Source organism: Ambystoma mexicanum, chromosome 14, assembly GCF_040938575.1.
Source record: "Ambystoma mexicanum isolate Mex_15411 chromosome 14, UKY_AmexF1_1, whole genome shotgun sequence".
Classification (NCBI taxonomy): Eukaryota; Metazoa; Chordata; class Amphibia; order Caudata; family Ambystomatidae; genus Ambystoma; species Ambystoma mexicanum.
This window is the reverse complement of record NC_090940.1, coordinates 314,780,067-314,801,418: the sequence shown is the minus strand read 5'-3', so window position 1 is coordinate 314,801,418 and position 21,352 is coordinate 314,780,067. Positions and strand designations below refer to the sequence as shown.

Below are 21,352 nucleotides of genomic sequence, written 5' to 3'. Positions count from 1 at the left end.
AATCAGAGATCACACGCCTGGAATCCACCCCTGACATCTCCCCGGAGATTGAGAAGAACCTGAAAACAGCCCGTAAAAAATGTCGGGAATCATGGGACAGATTGGAGAAATTTGACTTTGCAACATACACCGCTAGATCCCACAGAGAGTCGGACAAACCGGGTAGATTGCTTGCTTGGCTCTGCAAGCGAGAACACCCCAAACACCTACCAACGGAGATAAGGGATGAAGAAGGTGTATCACACAAGACGCAAATGGAGATCAATGAAGCTTTCGCCAAATTCTATTCCAAATTGTACGCCCATGAATCCCAGTTGCCCACCGCAGAATTAATAGAAACACTGGAGGAGATAGGCCTCCCCCAAATATCCAGAGAGCAGAGAGAGGAGCTGGACTTGGAAATTACTCCTGATGATGTGAAAGTGGCCATCAGGTTGCTCGCTAATGGCAAGGCCCCCGGCAGTGATGGCCTCCTGCCTGAGTTTTACAAAACGTATGAATCCATTCTCACCCCCATCCTGCACGAAGTTTACCAGGAAGCCTACACAAATGGTATCCTGCCCAACACCATGAAAGAGACCATAATCATCCCCATGCTTAAGCCGCACAAGTCATCCACCGATTGCGATTCCTACCGACCTTTGGCCATGCTAAATTATGACAGTAAGATTCTCACCTCTATACTAGCCAACAGACTCGCTAGAGTGGTAGGATCCATAATCCATGAAGACCAAAATGGATTTGTCCCAGGACGCAACACTACAGCCAACCTAAGGAGGCTACAACACATCATGGCCGAAACCCAAGACCAAGAAGAAGACCTGGCGATATTGTCACTCGACGCCATCAAGGCCTTTAACTCCATCTATTGGGAGTGGTTAGTGGAGGTTTTAAGGAGCTTCGGTTTTGGTGGGGGCTTCATCAGATGGATCCAGGTACTTTACAACTCGCCAATGGCCAGGGTTAAAACAGGCAGAATTGTCTCAGAATCCTGGGCAATACAAAGAGGCACGAGACAGGGGTGCCCACTCTCGCCCATGCTGTATATACTGGGACTGGAACCGATAGCCATATATTTCCGTCAACAGTTCTTTGATGCTGGCATTAAGGTGGGCAATGTCTACAATATAATATTGTATGCGGACGATGTACTTCTATACTTGAGGAACCCCGAGGTCAATGCACCAACAGTACTGGGGGTACTCGACAATTATGCGAAATACTCAGGAATACAATTCAGCAGACACAAATCCTCTGCATTCCCCCTAGCCAGACTACGGGGCATTACAGAAAACGACCTCCCGCCCATCGGGATAAAGTGGCAACTCGAAAAGTTCCGCTACCTAGGAATCAATTTGGGCCACACTCCACAACTCACGCACGAGCACAACACAGAAGTTGCGGTAACCAGCCTTCGGCGATCAATAAGATTTTGGTCTAAACTACCACTGTCAATGGTGGGCAGAGCGGCGATTGCTAAGATGATAATTCTTCCCCGATTCCTGTACTTTTTTGTTAACATTTGCCACTACTTCCGCTCGCCCCTTCTTCAAGACACTGGAGGCCATTATTAAAGACTTTTTGTGGGGTCCCCGCAGGCACAAACTGACACTGGCCACGCTGTCTCTCCCACATAAAGGAGGAATAAAACTCCCAGATCTCCAGCTCTACTATTTGGCTGCCCAGCTCAGTCACATCACGAAGTGGCTGTCAGACGAACCATCGGCCGAATTGGGACTACTGAGGCAATCTCCCACAAACTTAATTCCCAAAGAAATTCTATGGTACCCTCCTCGGCTACCCTCCGAAACCCCGCTGGTTGTTAGGCTAGGTAGGCAAATATGGGCCAGGACCAGCCACATAAGGCAAGTGAAACATCCGTACTCTCCAGATAACCCCATAATGGTGGATGTGTGCAAAACGGAGGCGGAACTCCCCACTCCCCACTCCCAGGAGATGGGAGGAAGCAGGCATATACACATGGGGAGACTTGTTCCCAGAAGGGGAATTTAGGCACTTCGAGTCGCTACAAGACATTGAAGGACTATCCAAAGGCCAGTTTCTCTGGTACCATAGGATTAAACAGATCGCCAAGAAGCAGTGGAACAGCTGGCCAGAAGAACCCACCCCGGACCCGCTACTACAGGAAATGCATGACCTTTCAGATGGATGGAGACCGATTTCCAGACTTTACAACAAGCTTATCGACAAACCCAACCCCAAAGGACAGGCTCTGAAGGCGAGATGGGAAGCGGATCTTGAATCCCCACTTACCGATAAGGAATGGGAAAGAGCATTAATATACCCCAAGAAAGTGTCGCGGAATTCCAGATTCGGACAAATGCAGCTGAATGTCCTCTACCGGACATATATGACTCCCCACAGGGTTGCTTCATTCAACAAGAAGGTATCTCCGGCATGCCCATGGTGTGGGAACGACAAGGCAGACATGATCCACATGTTCTGGACCTGCACTAAAGTGATGTCACTCTGGTCCAAAGCTAAACAATCCTGCCTAGAAGCTGGAATGGAAAGGTACGACTGGACACCCGGAGAAGGCCTACTAGGAACATACCCTAGACCAAGCAAACTCAAACATGTGGTGAAACTGATGGACATCTCATGCATACTGGTCAAAAGAACCATAGCGATGGCCTGGAAGACTCCAGCAGGCCCCAGGCATGCACGGTGGTTGAACGAAATGGCGAGATGGACGACTGCTGAAACCAGGGCCTTGCAGGACGGAATCACAACCAGCGGAGAAGTCGCGAGCGGCACTCTGGACTCCTGGAAGGCCCTCCTGAGCGATATGCGCTTTAATGCAGACTACAAGCCTCCCTGAAGAACTACAGCGTCCTACAGTAACTGATTCCTAACACCAACACAGGGAAGACATTAATTGAAACTGTCCCCCTCACTTCCTGAAACACTAGAATTTTATTTTAATTTGTCACCTCATACCCCATATGCAATGCCACATGTAGACTGTCGTTGTTTCTGTTGTTCTTATGTTATCTTTTCTTTTCTTTATTCTTTCTTATTTCCACAGTTGAAAGTTTGAATTGTTTCGTTATTTTCTCAAAAAACTAATAAAACACTTTACAAAAAAAAAAAAATAGCAGTTTAAAAACGATCAAGTGAAATTTAAAGAAGTTATCTCTTTCATATATAGGGTGAACAAAACCGCATAAGTACTCAGCAGTGCTGACGAAGACAAAAAATGATGGAGAACACATATTTGCTGCCATCTGATATACAACTTAGCGGGGAGCCATATGCTTAGACTCCAAAGCTGCAAGTCTCCAAAGTCCCCAAGAGTACCCCTATTCCATTAAGGAGATCATAACCAGGTTGCAAGTTACGCTACAACAAAGGCTACAATGAAGGCGGTATTCGTGGCTTTCAGAGACTAACGCTTTAAGACACGGTTAGAAATAGTTGAAAACATGCCTAGTTCACTGAGCAAAAAGGCCAACTGAATTAACAATTCGAAAATAAACACTTTAATTTACTGTACCTCAGGTTTCAGGTCTCTGTGTACCACTCCAACATCGTGCATATGACTTACAGCTGAAACAAGTTTGCGCATAATATTACTGGCTTCGGCCTCACTGAAGTGTTTCTTTTGTTTAATTCTTTCAAGCAGCTCTCCCCCTTTTAGCATTTCCATCACCAGAAATGAATGCAACTGGAAAGAAAAAGAATGTTAAATAGACACCCGAATAAAACACGCGCAATCTCATTCTTTTCATAATCTTGTACCTTCCAAAATATATAGGAATCGAAGTATATGCCTACATTGTTTATATATATTTTAAGATTAGCATGTTGCAAAGTAAGTGCTACATTACTTTTTGTACCAGTAGCCGTCTCAATAGTCAGTGGCTTAACGACAAAAAATGATTTAAGCTTTAATTTGTCCAAATGTCTTAGCAACGACATTCAATGCATTAACAATAGTAGAACAAATGTTCTCTTAAAAAGAACTCAACAATCAGGCATAGATACATGGGAAAATAGAAAAGCGTAATGTTTCAAAGTAATAGGGTGAGTACATACTGTAGCAATTCTGGTTGTTGGGAGGGGGATGGTTGGAAGCACAGAACAATCGGGGAGAACATGAATCATTTGAATACAGGTAAACAAGGGAAGAGAATCCAGGGTGCAAGTGTACCACTCCCGCGCATATGTTTTTTGGCTCACCCACCATGCTTCTGGCCTACCATCACTTTTAATCATACACAATTGGTTATGCCATGCTGGCCTTTGACAGCCTGAAGGAGCCCAAAGTAAGACAACTCCAGAACTGCGGGAAGTGACCTTTCCTTAATTTTTAAAACGCAGCACTTTTACAGTCACATCAAACGGTAGTCAAACTAATCTAATTTGGAAGGCAGAGTGACTGAAGACTGACGCCAATATTCAAGTGATCAATCCGTCAATAGCAGCTCTGATGAATTAAGCTCCAGCTGTGGAAATCTGGAGGATAGAGCTGGACTGTTTAAGGGAACTGTTAGTTGCATACCTTTGGAGCCCCCCCCCACCACATACTTCCCATTTGGTTGGCATTTGTTACAGTCCTTTTTTATGAAATAAGTTCTGAAAATGTGGTAACCATGAGGATGCACAAGATGAACCAACAAGCAATGATAGTCAATATGACTAAGTGGGCCAAATCAAGGTATGGAAGACATCAGCCTGTGTACAGTCTTCACCTTTTCCCCACAGCCTCCAAAACTCCCTCCTACATAGTGACACAATAGAACTAGCTTCCCTCTCTCTTCACGAGCAGTGGAGTGATCTACTGGTGCTCCTCGTCACACTGCAAATACCTGACCAAAGATCCCAGCCACTTAACCAATGCCGCCCTCTTCTATGCACACAGATTGCTTGTGCTACTACAAGAAAACAACCACCCCGGGGCTACTGCTGTCCATCTCGGTAATTCCCTAACCATTAAAGATTTGTTGCAAGTTTGTCAGTTTGTTGTAGTGTGGTTCTAGCCAATAATAGCAAGATAAAAAATATAGTGTTTCAAAAATACAAAAATTAATTAGGAATTGTCTCATTTCTACAGAAAAAGTTATCCATATCAAAGTAAGAATAACTGTCACTTTAACCGAATGTTTAGTGTAGGTTAAATCCTCAATTTCAGAAAATACATTTCTGGTGATTTTATGCATTTTTCTGTTCAGATCATGGGAACATATGGTATCACCTTGCAGAATGAATATACCCTTAACCAACCCCTGCCCCAAAACTGTCCCCTCCTCTCTCCTTTAATATTTACAATGTTTCTTTCCAGAAGCTGTTCACCGTAATTTGCACCTAGTTAGTTCCAAGGGCTGCTGAGTGGCCCGCCTCCTCTGCTTATCAATCTTTTGTTTGGTTGACTCACATGGCTGTTCCTTCTACTGATGGTCTCCAGAACAGGTGCGCCAAAGTTCCAAATGGCAAAGTTTCGAAAAAAATGCATCGAAAAAATGCATTTTTTAATTATTTTTTTAATGGGGGGTAACCCCCAAACCTCGTTTTTTTACCCCTTAACACCCATTTTAGTAAAAAAAAACCTTTACATACAAAGAAATGCATTTTTCGATGTATTTTATTCCAAAACCTTGGCATTCAAAACTATATATTCAAAGCAATGCCTGGATACCCTGTGGGAGCTGTGGTGATTTCCAATCTGAACCATATGACCGGGTGTAGCTCGCAGAGTGCGCCAAGCGTCAAGAGATGCACACTGTTGAGCACTCAGTGCGGCACTCCCGCTCTTAATGGGAATGCTGTGTGGAGAGACAGACAGACAGACACCAGACAGATGTGGTCTAGGCACTAAAAATCCGCACCCCTACCCTCCCCTTACCTTTCAGGGTATTGGCCCCTCACAATCTTCTCTGGTCCGGACATGGAAGATACAGCTCGGCAACTGCCCTCACATCGTGACTACATGACTTTTTTTTTTATTCTTTGTTGTTTTAATCAAGATAAATATTGACTTTTCAACATTTAAAATACAAAAATAAAAACAAGAGTTTCTTTAAATGCATAATCAATCAAACAAATAATAAAAAACAAACAGTCTTAACACAATACAATTCATACAGCAATGTCAGCAGTAAAGAAGGGACATCATTATGATTGTTAAGTATTCCCAGTTTTTAACTTCAAGCTAAATAGAAAATTAAGAATTGCATATCTGACTCTCCGCATTGTTGTATGAAATATCATTTCCCAAAATCGATCTACATCAAGATCTTTGTAATCCTCTGTAAAATAGTAGACTGTAGTCGGATGTAGGTTTAACAATTTTAATATTTATTACGGTGTTAACCTAAACAACAGCGCTCCTTGTGCACTTCAAACCGGATTAGTTTTCGGGAGGTTTGGTTTCCGTGAAAAGGTTAATGAAGTCCAGAGTTCAAAAGAAGCTCCACTTGGCTTCTCGCATCTTTAAAAGGGAAAATAAAGTCAACTTAATTCTTCTTCTTCACGGACCTTAGCCTTCAGTCTGACTCACCCTCTGTTCACTGGGTTAAGAAAACAAAAAGACAAAAATCCACATGGAAGGCACAGTCCTTGATTAATGGTTGACGGCTGGCGCTTCTCCTCAGCGAGTCCGCCTCTGATAGGGATCTCCCCTGTGCCTCTCAGTGAGCCTTCTAGTACGCCCAGTCGCAATCACCTTTCCATTCCTCTCTGGTCTCCGGCTCGACTTGCAGCTGTAATCAGAAACACCTGGTGAGCTCTCTGTTGCTGCATTTAAGCCCCTCTCTGCTCCTCCCCTCCCTTCAGTCTCCAGCCAGTTTTCCCTCCCATTCCTCACACCTGCAGGGCGTTTTCTTTCCTCCTTCCACCCAGTTTCATGCACTGTTTGACCACACCCTGTATGTCTCTGGGGCCACCCATCTACATGCGGGCTGACTGCATTGTACCAGTGCCAGTCTCTGGTACACCTATTTCCATGCTGTATGATTGGGTTGTACCTATGCCGTTTTCCCTTTTTAATTCTGTCTCTGCCCCCTCCTTGGTTTCGTTTCTCGTGGTGGTTTCTGGGACATGTAGTTTTCTTTTGATTTGCTGTGTTAACCTTTTGTTCGCTGGGTCTCATTACTAGAATAGGGTCCTCCCTTGGTTCTGTTGCCTCTTTGACCACCTCACATCCTCATACAAATGTTTAAAATGTATCACTCTTAGGTAATATATGCTACCACATTCTGTGCATAGATGTTTCATTGTTTCAGGTACAAGTTTACAAAACCAACATTTCAATTCACTGGTTGGAATCTGTTTACGCAGATACATTAGCTCCTTTGTGGGCCATAGATTTAAACGAAAGCGTAAATAACCATTCCGGTGATGTGAACTTGGGAATTGTGTTAAGTATGTTTCAACTATACCATAACTTTTCATAGTAAATGGATTATTCACAAACTTTTGATATTTGTAGCATGCCTGTCTAATTTGTATCCAATCAGTTTTCCAAATGCTCTCTTTTGCTTTGTCCAGATTTTCCAGTAACAATTTTAACGTGACATCTGCTTTAATAATGACTTTTTCTGCTTTCCTTCGCCATAATGTCAGAAACACATCAGTTGATTTCAATAGATATTTTGCTAGACCATGAAATAATGCATTTTTGGATTCTAATAGAATACATTTCCTATAAAAAGAGCATATTTTCCAATCATGTACCGCATGCAAAGATATTAAGCCAAGTTCATGTCTTATAAAACATATGGGTTCTGATTTTGGAAGCTTGAGAGTGTTTTTCCAATATTCGCCTTCTGATTTGGCCCAGTAGCTATATGATCTATCAGGTAAAGTTTCTGAGCCATACGTAATTACTGGTATTACTTTCTGCTTGTAATATATCAGAACAGGAGATATTGAGAATTTACAAAATTTGGTGCAAATTATACGTGCTTGAGAAATTGCTCTCTGCAATTTGTGTTTAATATGCAGATCTAATGCGACTCGACCTGCTTGATTCGATACCAAGGTGTCTAAATATAGGTATGTTGGTTCAGATGTCAAATACACATTCTGCCATGGCCATTTATGTTTGGCATTACGCGGTTTGATATTACCAAACTGAACTATTTTGGTTTTTGCTACATTAATCGTTATATAATTGTTCTGGGTATAACAATCCAGCACACAAAATAATGCTCTCAACCCATTCGGTGTTTTGGAAAATAGCACCGTCATCTACATAGAGAAGGTATTTTACATGCATTCCATCAATTCTCGGGGAGTCTGCCTTGATTTTAGAAAAACACTCATTGATGTCAGCAATAAAGAAATTAAACATGGCAGATGCCAATAAGCAACCCTGTTTCAAACCACAGGCTGTTTCAATGGGGTCCGTTAATAATCCCTCTGTGGATAATTTGACCCGGACAGAAGTATTTGAGTATAGTTCTATTACCCATTTTAAGATGTGCCACAGGCATCCTTTATTCATTAGTTTTTTATAGAGAAGTTCTCGTGGTATGGCGTCGAACGCCATTCTAAAGTCTATGAATGCAGTATATAATGGTTGGCCATGTTGTCTCATTTTGCACAATATACTGTTTATGGTAATAATATTAACTCCTGTCCCGAGCCCGGGTATAAATCCCGTTTGGAATGGATCTCGATGGTTATTTTCGTCAAGCCATACATTGAATTGTCCGAGGACTAGCCGTGCAAAAAGTTTTCCTGGACAGTCCAATAACGCAATTGGTCTATATGATTTCGGGTCAGTTCTATTGCCTTTCTTAAATATCGGGACAATCAATGACTGCTTCCATGATTTTGGGATGTGACCTACTACAAAGATATGGTTAAAGATTCGATACAGTATTCCTGCCCATTCCTGTGGATGTTTTTTCATCATACCGTTATGTAGGCCGTCGGGTCCCATTGCTTGTGAATGGCTCAAATTACTAATGCAGTATATAATGTCTTCAATTTCAATGCAAAATGAATGAGTTCTATTTCAGAAGTTGTGGGCCATTCAATTTTTTCAAAAGGGGGGATGCAAAATTCTCCAAAACATTTCTCCCAGTCTTCTTTTGGAATGGCATTAATTTGTACCACACTCTGATTTTTTGATGTAGCATTATTAATAAAGGCCCATATGCCACTAGTAGATTTGCTCACAATTTGTTTGAGCATTGCTTCACTATCCAGTTGTTTCCATAGATGTTTACGATCTCTCAGCCAGGCTTTATTTGCCCTTCTTAGCTCTTTTTTCTTTACTTTTTTATCTATATTTGTTTGCCAATCTAACATGCGCAATTCATTTTTTAGCACTGCTTTCCGATGTTTTAGAATGGAATCAAAGGGATGGCAATGCTCAAACTTAATGCTTTGATCTTGTAACTTGTGTTCTTTAAATATCTGCATTAGTTGGACATAGAATTCAGTGGCATTCACTGTTGGGGATCCGAGGACCTTATCAATATCTAGCGTATATTGATCCAATGTAGGTCGACTCCAACAAAGACGATTGCCCCCATTGTATACTATCAAATTTTTACAATGGTCCGTCCGTTGGAGGCTCAAGGAGTTTGTCGGTATCACACAGGCCATATGTAAGATACTATGATCACTCTGTTTCGATGGAGTGATTTCTAATGAGGTCACATGCTTTAGAAAACCAGAGTTTACATATATATATAGTCCAAAATAGATTTTTGATGACCTCTTCTCCACATATGTTGCGCTGGTACATCACTCTCTATTGTGCCATTTAACATTATGAAATCGCTTTCTTTCATCATGGAGGACCATCGTATTTCATCGCGAGAAAATTCTATGTTGACATTTGTGATGAGATGTAGATTTAAATCTCCCATGATTATAGTGTGTACGATTTCAGAATCTAAAAGTAGCATATCCAATATTAGGAGTATGTTTCCAAAAAACGTTTCTGCTGGTGCTGATTGTCTGCTCCAATAAACATTAACGACAGCAAACACCAATGTGCCCCTAGTTATCTTTGCTATTTGAAAACATGGTGATGGAGATGGACACTACGCATTTCATGCCTGCAGCATTTTTTAATTTCTATCAGGAGGCCATCTTTTGGACGCCCCATTAGTTGTTTTGTCGCAGGTGTAATTAAAATGGTATGTGAGTCCCGTGTTGGGGCATTCATCAACCAAGTGTCTTGCAATACAATGAGGTCGTACATACCGAGTTAAGTTTCCCACGAATTAATGAAATGCTTATGGCCTCTTGTATTCCAAGAGACTATACTTATTTTCTCATTCGCCACCACTTGTTATGACCTATCTCTATAGGAGTGCATGTCTGTAAATTGTTCCATTTCTCTTATTTGGTTTGGTTTGTAAGTTCTCATTGCTAATTTCTCAGTCTGTGGTATTACTGGATTATTTTGGGTTAATACAAACCCTAAATTGAATAAGTCTGGTTTAGCTTGCCACAATATGTTAGCAACCAGCCCTGATCGTACATATATTTTAGCTTCATCCAGTTTGTGATTACTAATAAATTCCACTAGGTCAATATCTTTTGTTATCAGGTTCTTCAATATGGGAATTTCTGAGCAGATATTTAGTATACTTGCTCTATTTAACACATATTGGGCGCCTGGTAAGTCACGACACTTGAGTATCAAACAATGGTAATTTTTGTAATCAATGCTGGTCATATTACTTGATTGAGGATTAATATGCAGTTTCTTGTTTGTTTGCTGTGACTGTTTTCTCACATCATATGAGCTTGTCATTTTTTCGTATATTTGTTTAGGACCTTCTGCTAATCCGAAAGGACCTTGCAACAGTGCTGATACATCTGGAAAAGCTGATTGACATGACATTGCATCCCTTCCTAAGCAGCTTTTACTTTCTGAGATATAAGTGTCAATAGATAATTTAATTATATCTCTCAACTCTTGGGGGACAATTTGTTCAGTTCTAGGTTGTGACACCATATTTGACTGTATGTCAGGCTGTATGGTCTCATTTGGTTTCGAAGGAAAAAACATTGGCATATTCGATTTAGTATTAGTAACAGGTATGCAGTGATTTTCCTGTGTTACCTTTGTGGTTGGGTCTGTAGTTAAAGCTTGAGGGGCTTTGCTTTCAGCCCCATCCATTGGTTTCTGCAACATATAAGCATCAATGGACGCACGTATTTCTTTTCTGAGTGCATCGATTCGCGTTTGGTCAGAATTCGTGGTTATCATGTGAATTGGTGCTAACATTGATGTTCTCGTTTTTATAACGGCATTATCAAATAGGGATGTTTTTATGACCTCCCTCTCATTTTTGGATTGTTCTTTATGCGCTCGTTCACTCAGAGATACCACCCCATTGGAAAGCGCCACAAGATCATCTAGCGGCCCGTATGCTGACGGTGGTACTATAATCTCGCCTACGGGCTTAGAAACCACTATCAAGGGGGCATCTTTCATTGGAACTGAGGACAATATCTAACTCGCTGGATTGTGCAGGCGACTAACTGCTTTTATAATCCTTCTTGGTCTTGTTTTCAATTTAAGTTGCTGAGCTCGACTCACCTGTTTTCTACCTTTTTTGGTGCACATATTCAACTTTGTCATTGGATCTTTTTCTATAACCTGCTTGTTCCCAATAGATGTAAATACATTAAACATGTTGACTTTATTAAGAGGTGTTACTTCAACCACTGGATTTATATCAGTTAATTTCTCAGATTCACCTTTCGTGTTTGTAGATTGCACTTTTTCAGGTGTTTTTTCCTTTCTGAGCTCTTTACCAATATCTGCTGGGCCAATTTGTGTCTCCATGCTTTTTTCCCGATTGGTGATTACATTCTCCTTCAACATTGGTAACTTCCTCACTTTAGGTAACTTTATTGATATGAAAGGGGACCCTAGCAAAAGTCTCAGTTGGCCAACTCGGTCTCACGCCCCGCGACGTGTATCTCTAGACCTCGAGGGACGCAAGAGAGTGAATTACGTACATCAGTTACATATATACAAAATGCATATCAAACAATCAGCTATGACATGTATAATACCCCTCTTCATTGGGTTTCTTTGACCTTGGTGTGGTGATGGACATCTCCGACCACTATGACACCTTCGAACATCTATTCTAGTAACAATTTGCAACTTGTGAGTGCGTAGGCATCTTTCGGTTATTGAATAGAACATGGCGCTTCTGTTCTTGGAAGCGAACTACATACGGAGGGAGTTGCATTCCAGACCTTGCTATCTATCAGGTGCTATTCGTGTCCTGGGAGCCGACATGCTCTTAGCGGGCTCAGCAAAGGGGGGCCGTTAAAAAGCATAATTCAAGCCTTTAGCAGTATTATTCTAACATATTCTACCATATAACGAGACTGGCTGGCAGCTGTGAAATGATTAAATGCCCTGCAGCTCTGCTTCAAGGCTACATTAAGGAGGGAGCCGGGCATTCTTCCTGGCGCTGCCTACGTTTGTGTTTCAGCTAAACTCTTGTTATCCTCTCGGCCCTGTGGCCTTGTCCTTTTCATATTCAAACAACAATGTTCCAGGGTCGAGCAGTGTAAGCGGAAAATATACTGTGAAGCAATAGGAACAGAAAGCAATGAGCAATGGTTAGAAAACAAAATGGTGATTCTTGTTACATCAAAATGGTCGTTCATTGGAAAACTCGAAAACCTATATTCTGTCGTATCGTGCATGAGACGGTTGGCCCACGGCCACCAAAATGCGTTTGCGGTCTCAAATTAGATTTCTAGACTGACAAACCCTCCTTTGGCCGTATGCCAAACGTCTCATCTATTTATTGAAACCTCCTATAGTGATGATGAATCTGAAGTACTTATGTCTGAGTCTCGCATGCTATTGTGGTCATCATTGTCTTCATTAATATCTATTGCCATCAACTATTTCATTACTCGCATCTCATTTGGGTCTGGGCTAGTTCGATCATGAGGTTGTTTTTTCTTTGTTATCATTTGCATGCATCCTTCCGTACATCCCTCAGTTACCTCTGCACAAACTATGGGTAAACAATGTATACAACAACAACCCGTTAGGAATATTCCAAACACCACTACTAATATTGAGATCAGCTTCCATCCCCAAGATCGTAGTATTCCCCAAAACCAAGATCCTATTTCCCAGCTCCCTTCTCCCGTGGGGAGTTCAGAGCTTAGAACGTGCATTTTCTTTATTGCTTCAAAGATCGTGGGAGAATAGTCATTGACATAAACGCAACATGCTGATCCCACTATTTTGCAAATTCCCCCACGATCAACCAGGATTACATCGAGAGCCATTCTATTTTGCAGCATCATTAACCTGATTCCTCTTTCTTCCAACGTCATGTTAAAATATATATCTGTTGTGTTTATTGTATTCTTTAGGATTCTGGACAGTTGCCTTATATTATAGGAGTTCACTATCTGTCCTAAGAATGGAATGAATGATTTTGCTACATCTGTTGCTATTAAAACACCTTTGTCAGTCCTCTTGACTCTAGTTCTGGATAATCTGGCAATGGCTGCTGTTTCTAAGAGAAATACTCCTGGGAACAGTAGCCCTAGGTAACATGTACCTCCCCAGTTTCTGGGCAACCAAGGGTATGCGTTCTCTCCACATATAAAATAAACTGGATCACCTACGTATACTGGTTCTATTTCCCATTTTAGTACCACTGTATTCATACAACCAGTATATGTTCCGACTGAAAAAGAGCCTTTCTTTTTTAGACAAAAAGGGACAGTTCTTGGGCTATAATTCACTGTGTAAGATGGGGGAATTGCATCTTTGCCCCCTTTTGTTCTTACACGAAACGTCTTTACAGATGTTTTTTTCTGGCGGGGACAATCTATCTAGCCTATTTTGTCGTGTTATCTTCCGTGTACTTTTCCTCGTGGGCTCTGGGGCTATTACTTGTGCTTTATGGAAAATGGAACAACCCACAGGCTTCATTATTATCTCCTCAAACTCATTCATGTTGGTTCTGTCTAATTGACCCGTATTACTCTCATTCCACTTCCCATAGAACATTGCACCTAAAGATGCACCACATGCAGAACTTAATGGTAATGGCTGCACATACCATCCTATTCCTTTTCCGGCATGCTGTGGTAAATGGGCACATACCCAGCAGTTTGTTTTCTTCAGGATTGCATGCGTCATGTTCATTATCAGAAGTAAGGTGTTATTTCCAAAACCTTCCCTGTGTTTTTCTTCCATTGGGGGTAGGGTATAAGTGATCACCTGAACCGGGCTTTCAGTAGTGGATATAGTAATTATTGGTAAAAACATTTCTAATGGGTGTATTGTTTCTACCCACCATAATATTAGGGCTGTCAATATTGGTGCTACCACGCTCATAAAGCACATTATTATCGTTAGTGCCAGCATACAATTTGTTTTACCATGCGTTTTTCTTAAACGTATAGTCTTTATAACTGACTCATTCTCAGCGGTGGTAGTGCAGGAGGAGGCTGGAACCCGTCCCGGCATGTTTCTCGTCGTCCTTCCTTATTACAGTTCATTGTGGATATCTCTCTTTGTCGCATTTGCTCTGATGTCTAGAAGTTCAATGGATTTCTCACAATTCAGTTTTGCCTGTCCTTTTTTTAGCCTGGATTCGATTATTCGTTTTTAGGCGAGATCACTTGTCCCTTCTTATACTGCTCAGAGGACATTTGATCAGTTTTCGCCTCAGTATCATGTGCGCCCAGCTTGTCCGTTCTGGTTCCGGACACATGTACTTTTATGATCGCACCGAGGAGCTGCGAGTCTTGAATTGTCCGACTTGCACAATTCTCACACTTCTCTCCTATACACCCCTGGTTCCTTCTCCGTCGATGAGCTGAACCAGAGGTTGACAAACACCAAAAGAAAAAGAATGCGGATCACTTTGTCTTCCGAGGCCGCAGGTTGTATCACCTTGCTCCTGGTATCGTATGATCCGTGAACAGTGCCGGTGCACTTTCAGATTCAGGCTTGAAGTCAGCCTGTGGCGCTTCTGCAGGTGCTGGTGTGCGCCGCGCCAATGATGCAGATTCGGTCTTTGGCGTGCTGGTGGGCGCAAAAGGGGTACACAATTTGCTGGTATCTGCAAGGCAGAGTTCACGTCGGTCAGCAGTGATGTCGATTCTGCTGGGCAACGTTGGGGCACTCTTTGCCCTTTTCCCTCTTTAGCAATCGTCTCAGGCTTTGTTTCGAGTTTCACTTCACGTTTTGGCAGATCAGGTGGCTGCACACTGGCAACAGTTTCTTTTGTTTCTGCGACCACTGTCTCTTTCCGGTCATCAGTGACAGGCAAGACTTTCAGTGCAGTTGGAATCTTTTTGGCATGGGTGGCATGGATCCACGACTTCCTTCCATCCACCCGTATTGCCGTCTGCGTCGCCAAAAGTACTTGATGGGGCCCGTGCCACCTGGGTGCTAATGATGACTTTCTTTCTAAATTTTTTAGCAGCACCCAATCTCCTGGCTCCAGCGCCTACCCCAGACCGGTATACCGCACAGGTAATGCCTCCTGCAACTGCTGATGAATCAAACACAATTTCTGCATTAAAAGGCCACAATAAGTACTAAGCACAGGATGTTCTATCTCACTGAGTCGTTTTGGCTGAGGTGCGCACCATACATTTGCGGGACTCCCCATTATGATCTCGTATGGGGAGAGCCCAGTTTTAGCCTGTACAGACGTATGCATGCATAATAGTGCTATTGGTAATGCATCCACCCAGCTCAACTTGCTTCCCGCACAAATCTTGCTAATCTTTGATTTAAGAATCCCTTTGTGCCTCTCCACAAGACCGTCAGAACTCGGATGCCTTGAACTATGGAATCTCTTATCAATCTGGAGACCTGCACATATCTGTAACACCACTGCACCCACAAAATGTGGTCCATTATCGGACCATAGGACACGGGGCAAGCCAAATCTGGAAAAATACTCCTTCAACATTACTTTTGCCATAGTCATCGCTGTGCAGTCTTTTAAAGGATATGCCTCCACCCACTTACTGAATGCACAGATTACCACCAAGACGTATTTTAAGTTTTGCCACCTTTCCATCTCTATGAAATCAAAATGAACTACCTCAAACGGCATGGAGGGCGGGCTAAAACTGCCTGTTGGTGTCACTGTTCCCGTTCCTACATTGTGTTGTAAACACATGATACAGTTCTGCACCAACCTCTCTGCATTCTTTTTTATGTTTGCATTCTGCCATACTGTAGAAAGGTCCTGTATCATTTTCTTGGCACAGATGTGCATAGGGCTGTGGGCCATTGTGACCATTGCAGTCACATATGAATTTGGCAACATTCAGTTTCTAGTTCCCTTGTCCACCCAACAACCCTCCAAATCCAACTCAGCAGATCCCTCTGCCCATACCTGTATTTCATCGGCCGTAGCCTCGGCCTGCATTTCTTTGACAGTCGCACCTCCATCTTCTATCATACAGGGTACTTCCTCTGTCTGAACCGTCATCATCTTGGTATTCAAATCAGTGGCAGTTTGTTTCGCAATCCTGTCTGCAAACGCGTTTCCCTCTCCTATTTTGCATGTTACTTTTTTATGTGCCTCGCATTTCACTATTGCTAGGTGCTTTGGAAACGTGAGTCCAGACAGCAATCGTACAATCAAAGGGCCATGTTGAATTCTGGCACCATGTGATGTCAGAAACCCTCTCTCAGCCCAGAGTCGTCCAAAGTTATGAACCACTCAAAACGTGTACTGACTATCAGTATATATATTCACATTCAAATTTTCAGAAATCTCGCAGGCTCTAGTTACTGCTATTATTTCTGCGGCTTCTGCTGAATTATAGGGGATTCTTTTACTTTCTACAACACTTTCTAGGGTAGTGATAGCGTATGTGGCAGTTGTCGTGCCATCTGGTAATTTAAAACATCAGCCGTCACAAAATAACTCTCCATCCGGCTCTTTGTGGAATATCACTTAAATCAACTCTCCCCTTGCTTTCTTCCTCAGTGACCATTAAGCAATCGGGGGGTGAATTAAAGTGTGCCCCAATACCATCCCTCCCGTTTGTTTCACTGACGCAGCAGCCGCCGCGACAGATCGCAAACATCGTGGTAGTGCGCGCGCTACAGGGTCCAGCGCAGAAGAAAAATAGCTGCACGGCCTATTTCTTCCACCTTGTTCCTGTGTCAAAACCGGCAATGCACATCCTTTGTATTTGTATTTGTATTTATTTTATTTGTAACGCGCAAACCCACAGGCCCGGAGGCATCAGGGCGCAATTTGTACAGGTTACAGATATACATATGTACAGACATAATATTAAAAAATTTACACAGAGACAGTAGGTGACTAAAGGAATCTATCTGCATATACTACAGTTGCACAAAGACAGTAGGTGACTAAAGGAATCTATCTACGTATACTACAGTGATGCCGGTGCTGTTTGGTAATAACAGAGGACAGCAGGTCAGAGTGTGTAAGACAGAGGCGCTGAGCAGGGCTTAAAGCTCGTCAAAAAGCCAAGATCTAGTATTAGCTTTGAAAGTGTTAAATGAGTCTTCAGCTCTGATGGTAGCAGGGAGGGAGTTCCATAGCTTGGAGGCTAGGACAGGGAAGCTTGAACCCCCTGCTTTTTGCAGTTTAAATCTAGGGATCGCTAGACAGTGGGACTGGGCAGTTCTTAGTGCTCGGGAGGTCGAGTGGCGTGACAGTCGACTGCCGAGGTAGATAGGGGCCTTGTTAGCCAGGCATTTGTGCGTAAGGGCGAGTGTTTTGAGTGAAATTCTCTGCTTGACAGGTAGCCACTTTAACTTGGTTCTAGTTTCTGTGATATGCTGGTTGCGGGGAATGTTTAGGGCGGCACGAATGGCATTGTTTTGGGTAGTTTGGAGTTTATTCAGGTTCTCTTGGCTGGTGCCTAGGTAAAGAGCACTACAGTAATCGATTTTAGCCATGATGAGGGTTCTCGCTAATGTGACACTGTTGGAGGTAGTAAGGAATGGTCTACAAGCTGCGATGAGTTTGCATGTGTACGCGGACGCAGATCTGACAGCATTCGTTTGTCGAGTTAATGATAGTGTAGCGTCAAGGTAGAAGCCTAATGTTTTAGTGTCTTTTGAGACTCGAATGTTATTACCGTCTATGGTGAATGACTGATAGGACGGTTCTAGTCTGCTCAGGCGTTGTGCAGTGCCTAAGATCAGAAGCTCCGTCTTGTCATCGTTTAGGCACAACTGGTGTTGGGCCATCCAAGCTTGGATGACCAGGTAGACGTCATTAAGGGACTTGGTGTAAGCTAGATAATCACCAGTGATGGGAATGAGTATCTGGGTGTCGTCCGCATAGTTAGTATAGGAGACACCCAGATAATCAAGCACATCAAAGAGTGGTTTAGTGAAGATGTTATAAAGTATGGGTGACACGCAAGATCCCTGAGGTACGCCACAGTGAATTGGGGAAGGGTCGGCAGCTGCGGATGGGGCAAAGACTCTCATGGATCTATTGCTCAAAAAGGATTTGATCCAGGCTGCAGCAGAGGATGAGAAGTTGGCAGCGGAGTGGAGGTGCTTGCATAGGATCTGGTGGTTGACCAAATCGAAAGCGGCTGAAAGGTCGAGAAGTAATAGCATTGCTAGTTTGCCCTGATCCTTTAAGACCTCGATTTGGGTTTTAAGGTCTATTAAAGCAGTCTCCGTCCCGTGTCTGGGGCGGAATCCGGATTGTCGTAGACCTAGCAAGTTATTAGATTCCAAATAGTTTTGTATCTGGAGGTATGCGGCACGGTCTAAAATCTTAAGCAGAAATGGGACTGTGGTGATAGGTCGGAAGTTAGTAGGAATGCTTGGGTCAAGGGATGGTTTTTTGAGCAGTGGGATCACCCAAGCGTCCTTCAGGTTATCCGGGACAATACCGGATTTGAAGGAAGAGTTAATGAAGGCCGTAATGAATGGGGCCAGCTCATGCGCTGAGTCCTTAATAATAGGGGCAGGGCACGGGTCACCTTGGCAGTTGGATGGTTTAATTCTTAGAATTATGTTTTCTACCTCGGCAACGGTGAGCGGTGAGAATGTAAATGGTGTAGTATTGGCAGTGTCTGGAAGGGGGGCCCTGGCATGGGAGAGAGCGCGGTTGTCTCGCTTCAGACTGTCCTGCTTATCTTTAATTTTCGCTTGTCGTGTGGAGATTTTATTTAGTAAGGCTGCTTGGATGTTGGCACACCATCTACTATCTTTCAAGCAAGTGCCAGGGGGGGCGACTGGAGTTTCAAGCTCTTTTAGGATTTTGAAGAGCTCCTTAGTGTTCGAGTCAGCTTGCATAATGCGGTTGTTAAGAGATTCCTTTTTTGCAGTGATGATAGCATCTTTATAAGAGAGTGAGGCAAGAAGGAAACCATCTTTGTGCTCTTCAGAAGGGTGGCTTTTCCATCGATTTTCAGCACAACGTTTCGCTTTGCGGAGTAATCTTAACTGTGGGGTGAACCATGAGTTAAGATGAGTTTGTAATTTAGCCTTCCTAAGTTTGATAGGAGCTATAGAGTCAATGGCCGTTAGCATTGTTTGGTTGTAAGTGTCTGCTAAGGAGGTAGGATCAGAGCAGGTGTTGGTAGCTGCATTAAGGGTCGGGAGTAACAGTGGGAGGAGTTTCTCCTTAGTTATGTCTTTTTTGCTTCTGGTCAGGAGTGCTGGGGCTATTGGAGTCGGGGTACGTGGGGTTGCTTTAATGTTAAAGGTTGTGATGTGGTGGTCAGACCATATACAGGGGGTGATGCTGAGAACCTTAATATTGCAGTTGGATCCAGCTAACCAATCAAGTGTTCTACCTTTGATATGGGTAGGTTCTTGAATATGCAAGGTGAAGCCGAGGTCAGTTAGTACGTTCTCCAGGTCAGTTGCCACAGGATCCTTTGGGTCACCAAGACCTAAGTTAAAGTCGCCTAAAATGATTGTTTGTGAATTATTTTTAGTATTGTCAAGGAGGAGGGTGGAAATTTCACTGGCAAAGGACGGTTCCGGTCCCGGGGGCCTGTAGATAAGGTGCAAGGTGGCCGTTTGGTTGGGTGTGAGTGCTAATTTGACTGACAGCGACTCAGCTGATGCAAGTTTGGCATCAGGTATCACTCTTAGGTCGAGCTCATTTTTATGGATGAAAGCCACACCCCCACCTCTAGAGTGGGCTGTGGGACGGTCACATTGTGTGATGCCGTAGTCAGGCGGTAGGGCCAACGCTAGTAAGGGGCCAGAAGCAGCATGAAGCCATGTTTCGGATATAGCTATGAAGTCAAGGTCAGACGTGGTGATGAGGTCAGCTATGTCTAGTGCATGTGCAGTGAGGGATCTGGCGTTAATAAGGGCACCCTTAAACCTGGGCAGTTTAACCCCTGTGGTTGTGGATTTGCATGAGGTAGTGATTGACGGTGATCCAGGTGGAGAGGTGTTGTTACGGGAGTGACGTAGGCGGAATCTGGTGCCTAGTCTCTTATTTCTGAGAGAGAGGGGGCAGGGTTGGTTGGGTGTAGGTTTCCTAGCGAAGTGTTCCAGCCATAGTGCTGGGTCATTAAGGTATTGGTTGATCTGGCCTACAGCGGGAGCTGCCGGGCTCATTCTGGGAGACACCATAAGTCGTGGGGGTGCAAGACTGAGGAGAGGCTGATCAAGTTTAACCCGGGGTGGTGCGGTTGTTACTGTGGGTAACTGAGTGACTTGGGCAAGTCGTAGGGCTAGGGTGTAGTATAGTGGAAGGAGTGCACTGAAGTGCATGATGGTAGTCCTGGTTACCTGAGTAAGAGGGAAAGAGCCAGGGAGGCACAACAATCAGGTGCATAAATAGGGGTCACCTAGATTCAGATTAGCAGTGAAAGGCAAAAGGCAATACAGTCAAATGCATAGGATGGGGTCACCTAAATTCGATTTAGCAATGAAGGCAGTGCGATAATCATTACATAATACATTGCAGTGCTAGTGTGATTATGACTAGTATTTGGCACATTGAGCATATAATGGCGCTGAGCAAGTGCAGTAGTAAGGGTGATATGCGTAGCGATACAGTTGCATAGTGGTAAGATAATTAGTTAGGCATGAACTAAAGCATCACTCAACTGTTAGGCAAGTATAGGCTAGGTGCAGTGTTCAGGTAATGGGCAGAAAGAGGCTAATGTAGCATCAGGTGGCTAGTCAGATATAAACTAGACATGACATACAAATACAAATGCATGAGGCTATTAACGCACGAATATCATGGTGTTAGCTGCAAGTAGGTACTTACAATGGATGTAAGGTCATAAAACGAAGTCCAAGCTAAGTCTAGGTGGTTAAATCGCAACGCGCCGTTCAGCGGCGAACAGGGGCAAACAGGGCCTTAGATGGCCTTCGGTGGGCCAGCTCTTCCGCCTGCCGGCGGATGCGGCACAAATT

At 43.3% G+C, this 21,352-nt stretch overlaps 1 protein-coding gene across 2 annotated transcripts in view; it reads right to left on the bottom strand.

The window, feature by feature from the left end:
* RPS6KA5 (ribosomal protein S6 kinase A5) overlaps nt 1–21,352 on the bottom strand; it is a 1,757,411-nt gene that overhangs the window by 334,080 nt on the left and 1,401,979 nt on the right. For both annotated transcript variants that reach the window (XM_069637449.1, XM_069637450.1), the window contains one exon: nt 3,518–3,688. In XM_069637449.1, coding sequence (XP_069493550.1) covers nt 3,518–3,688 — 171 coding nt within the window. The remainder of the gene's footprint in view (nt 1–3,517; nt 3,689–21,352) is intronic.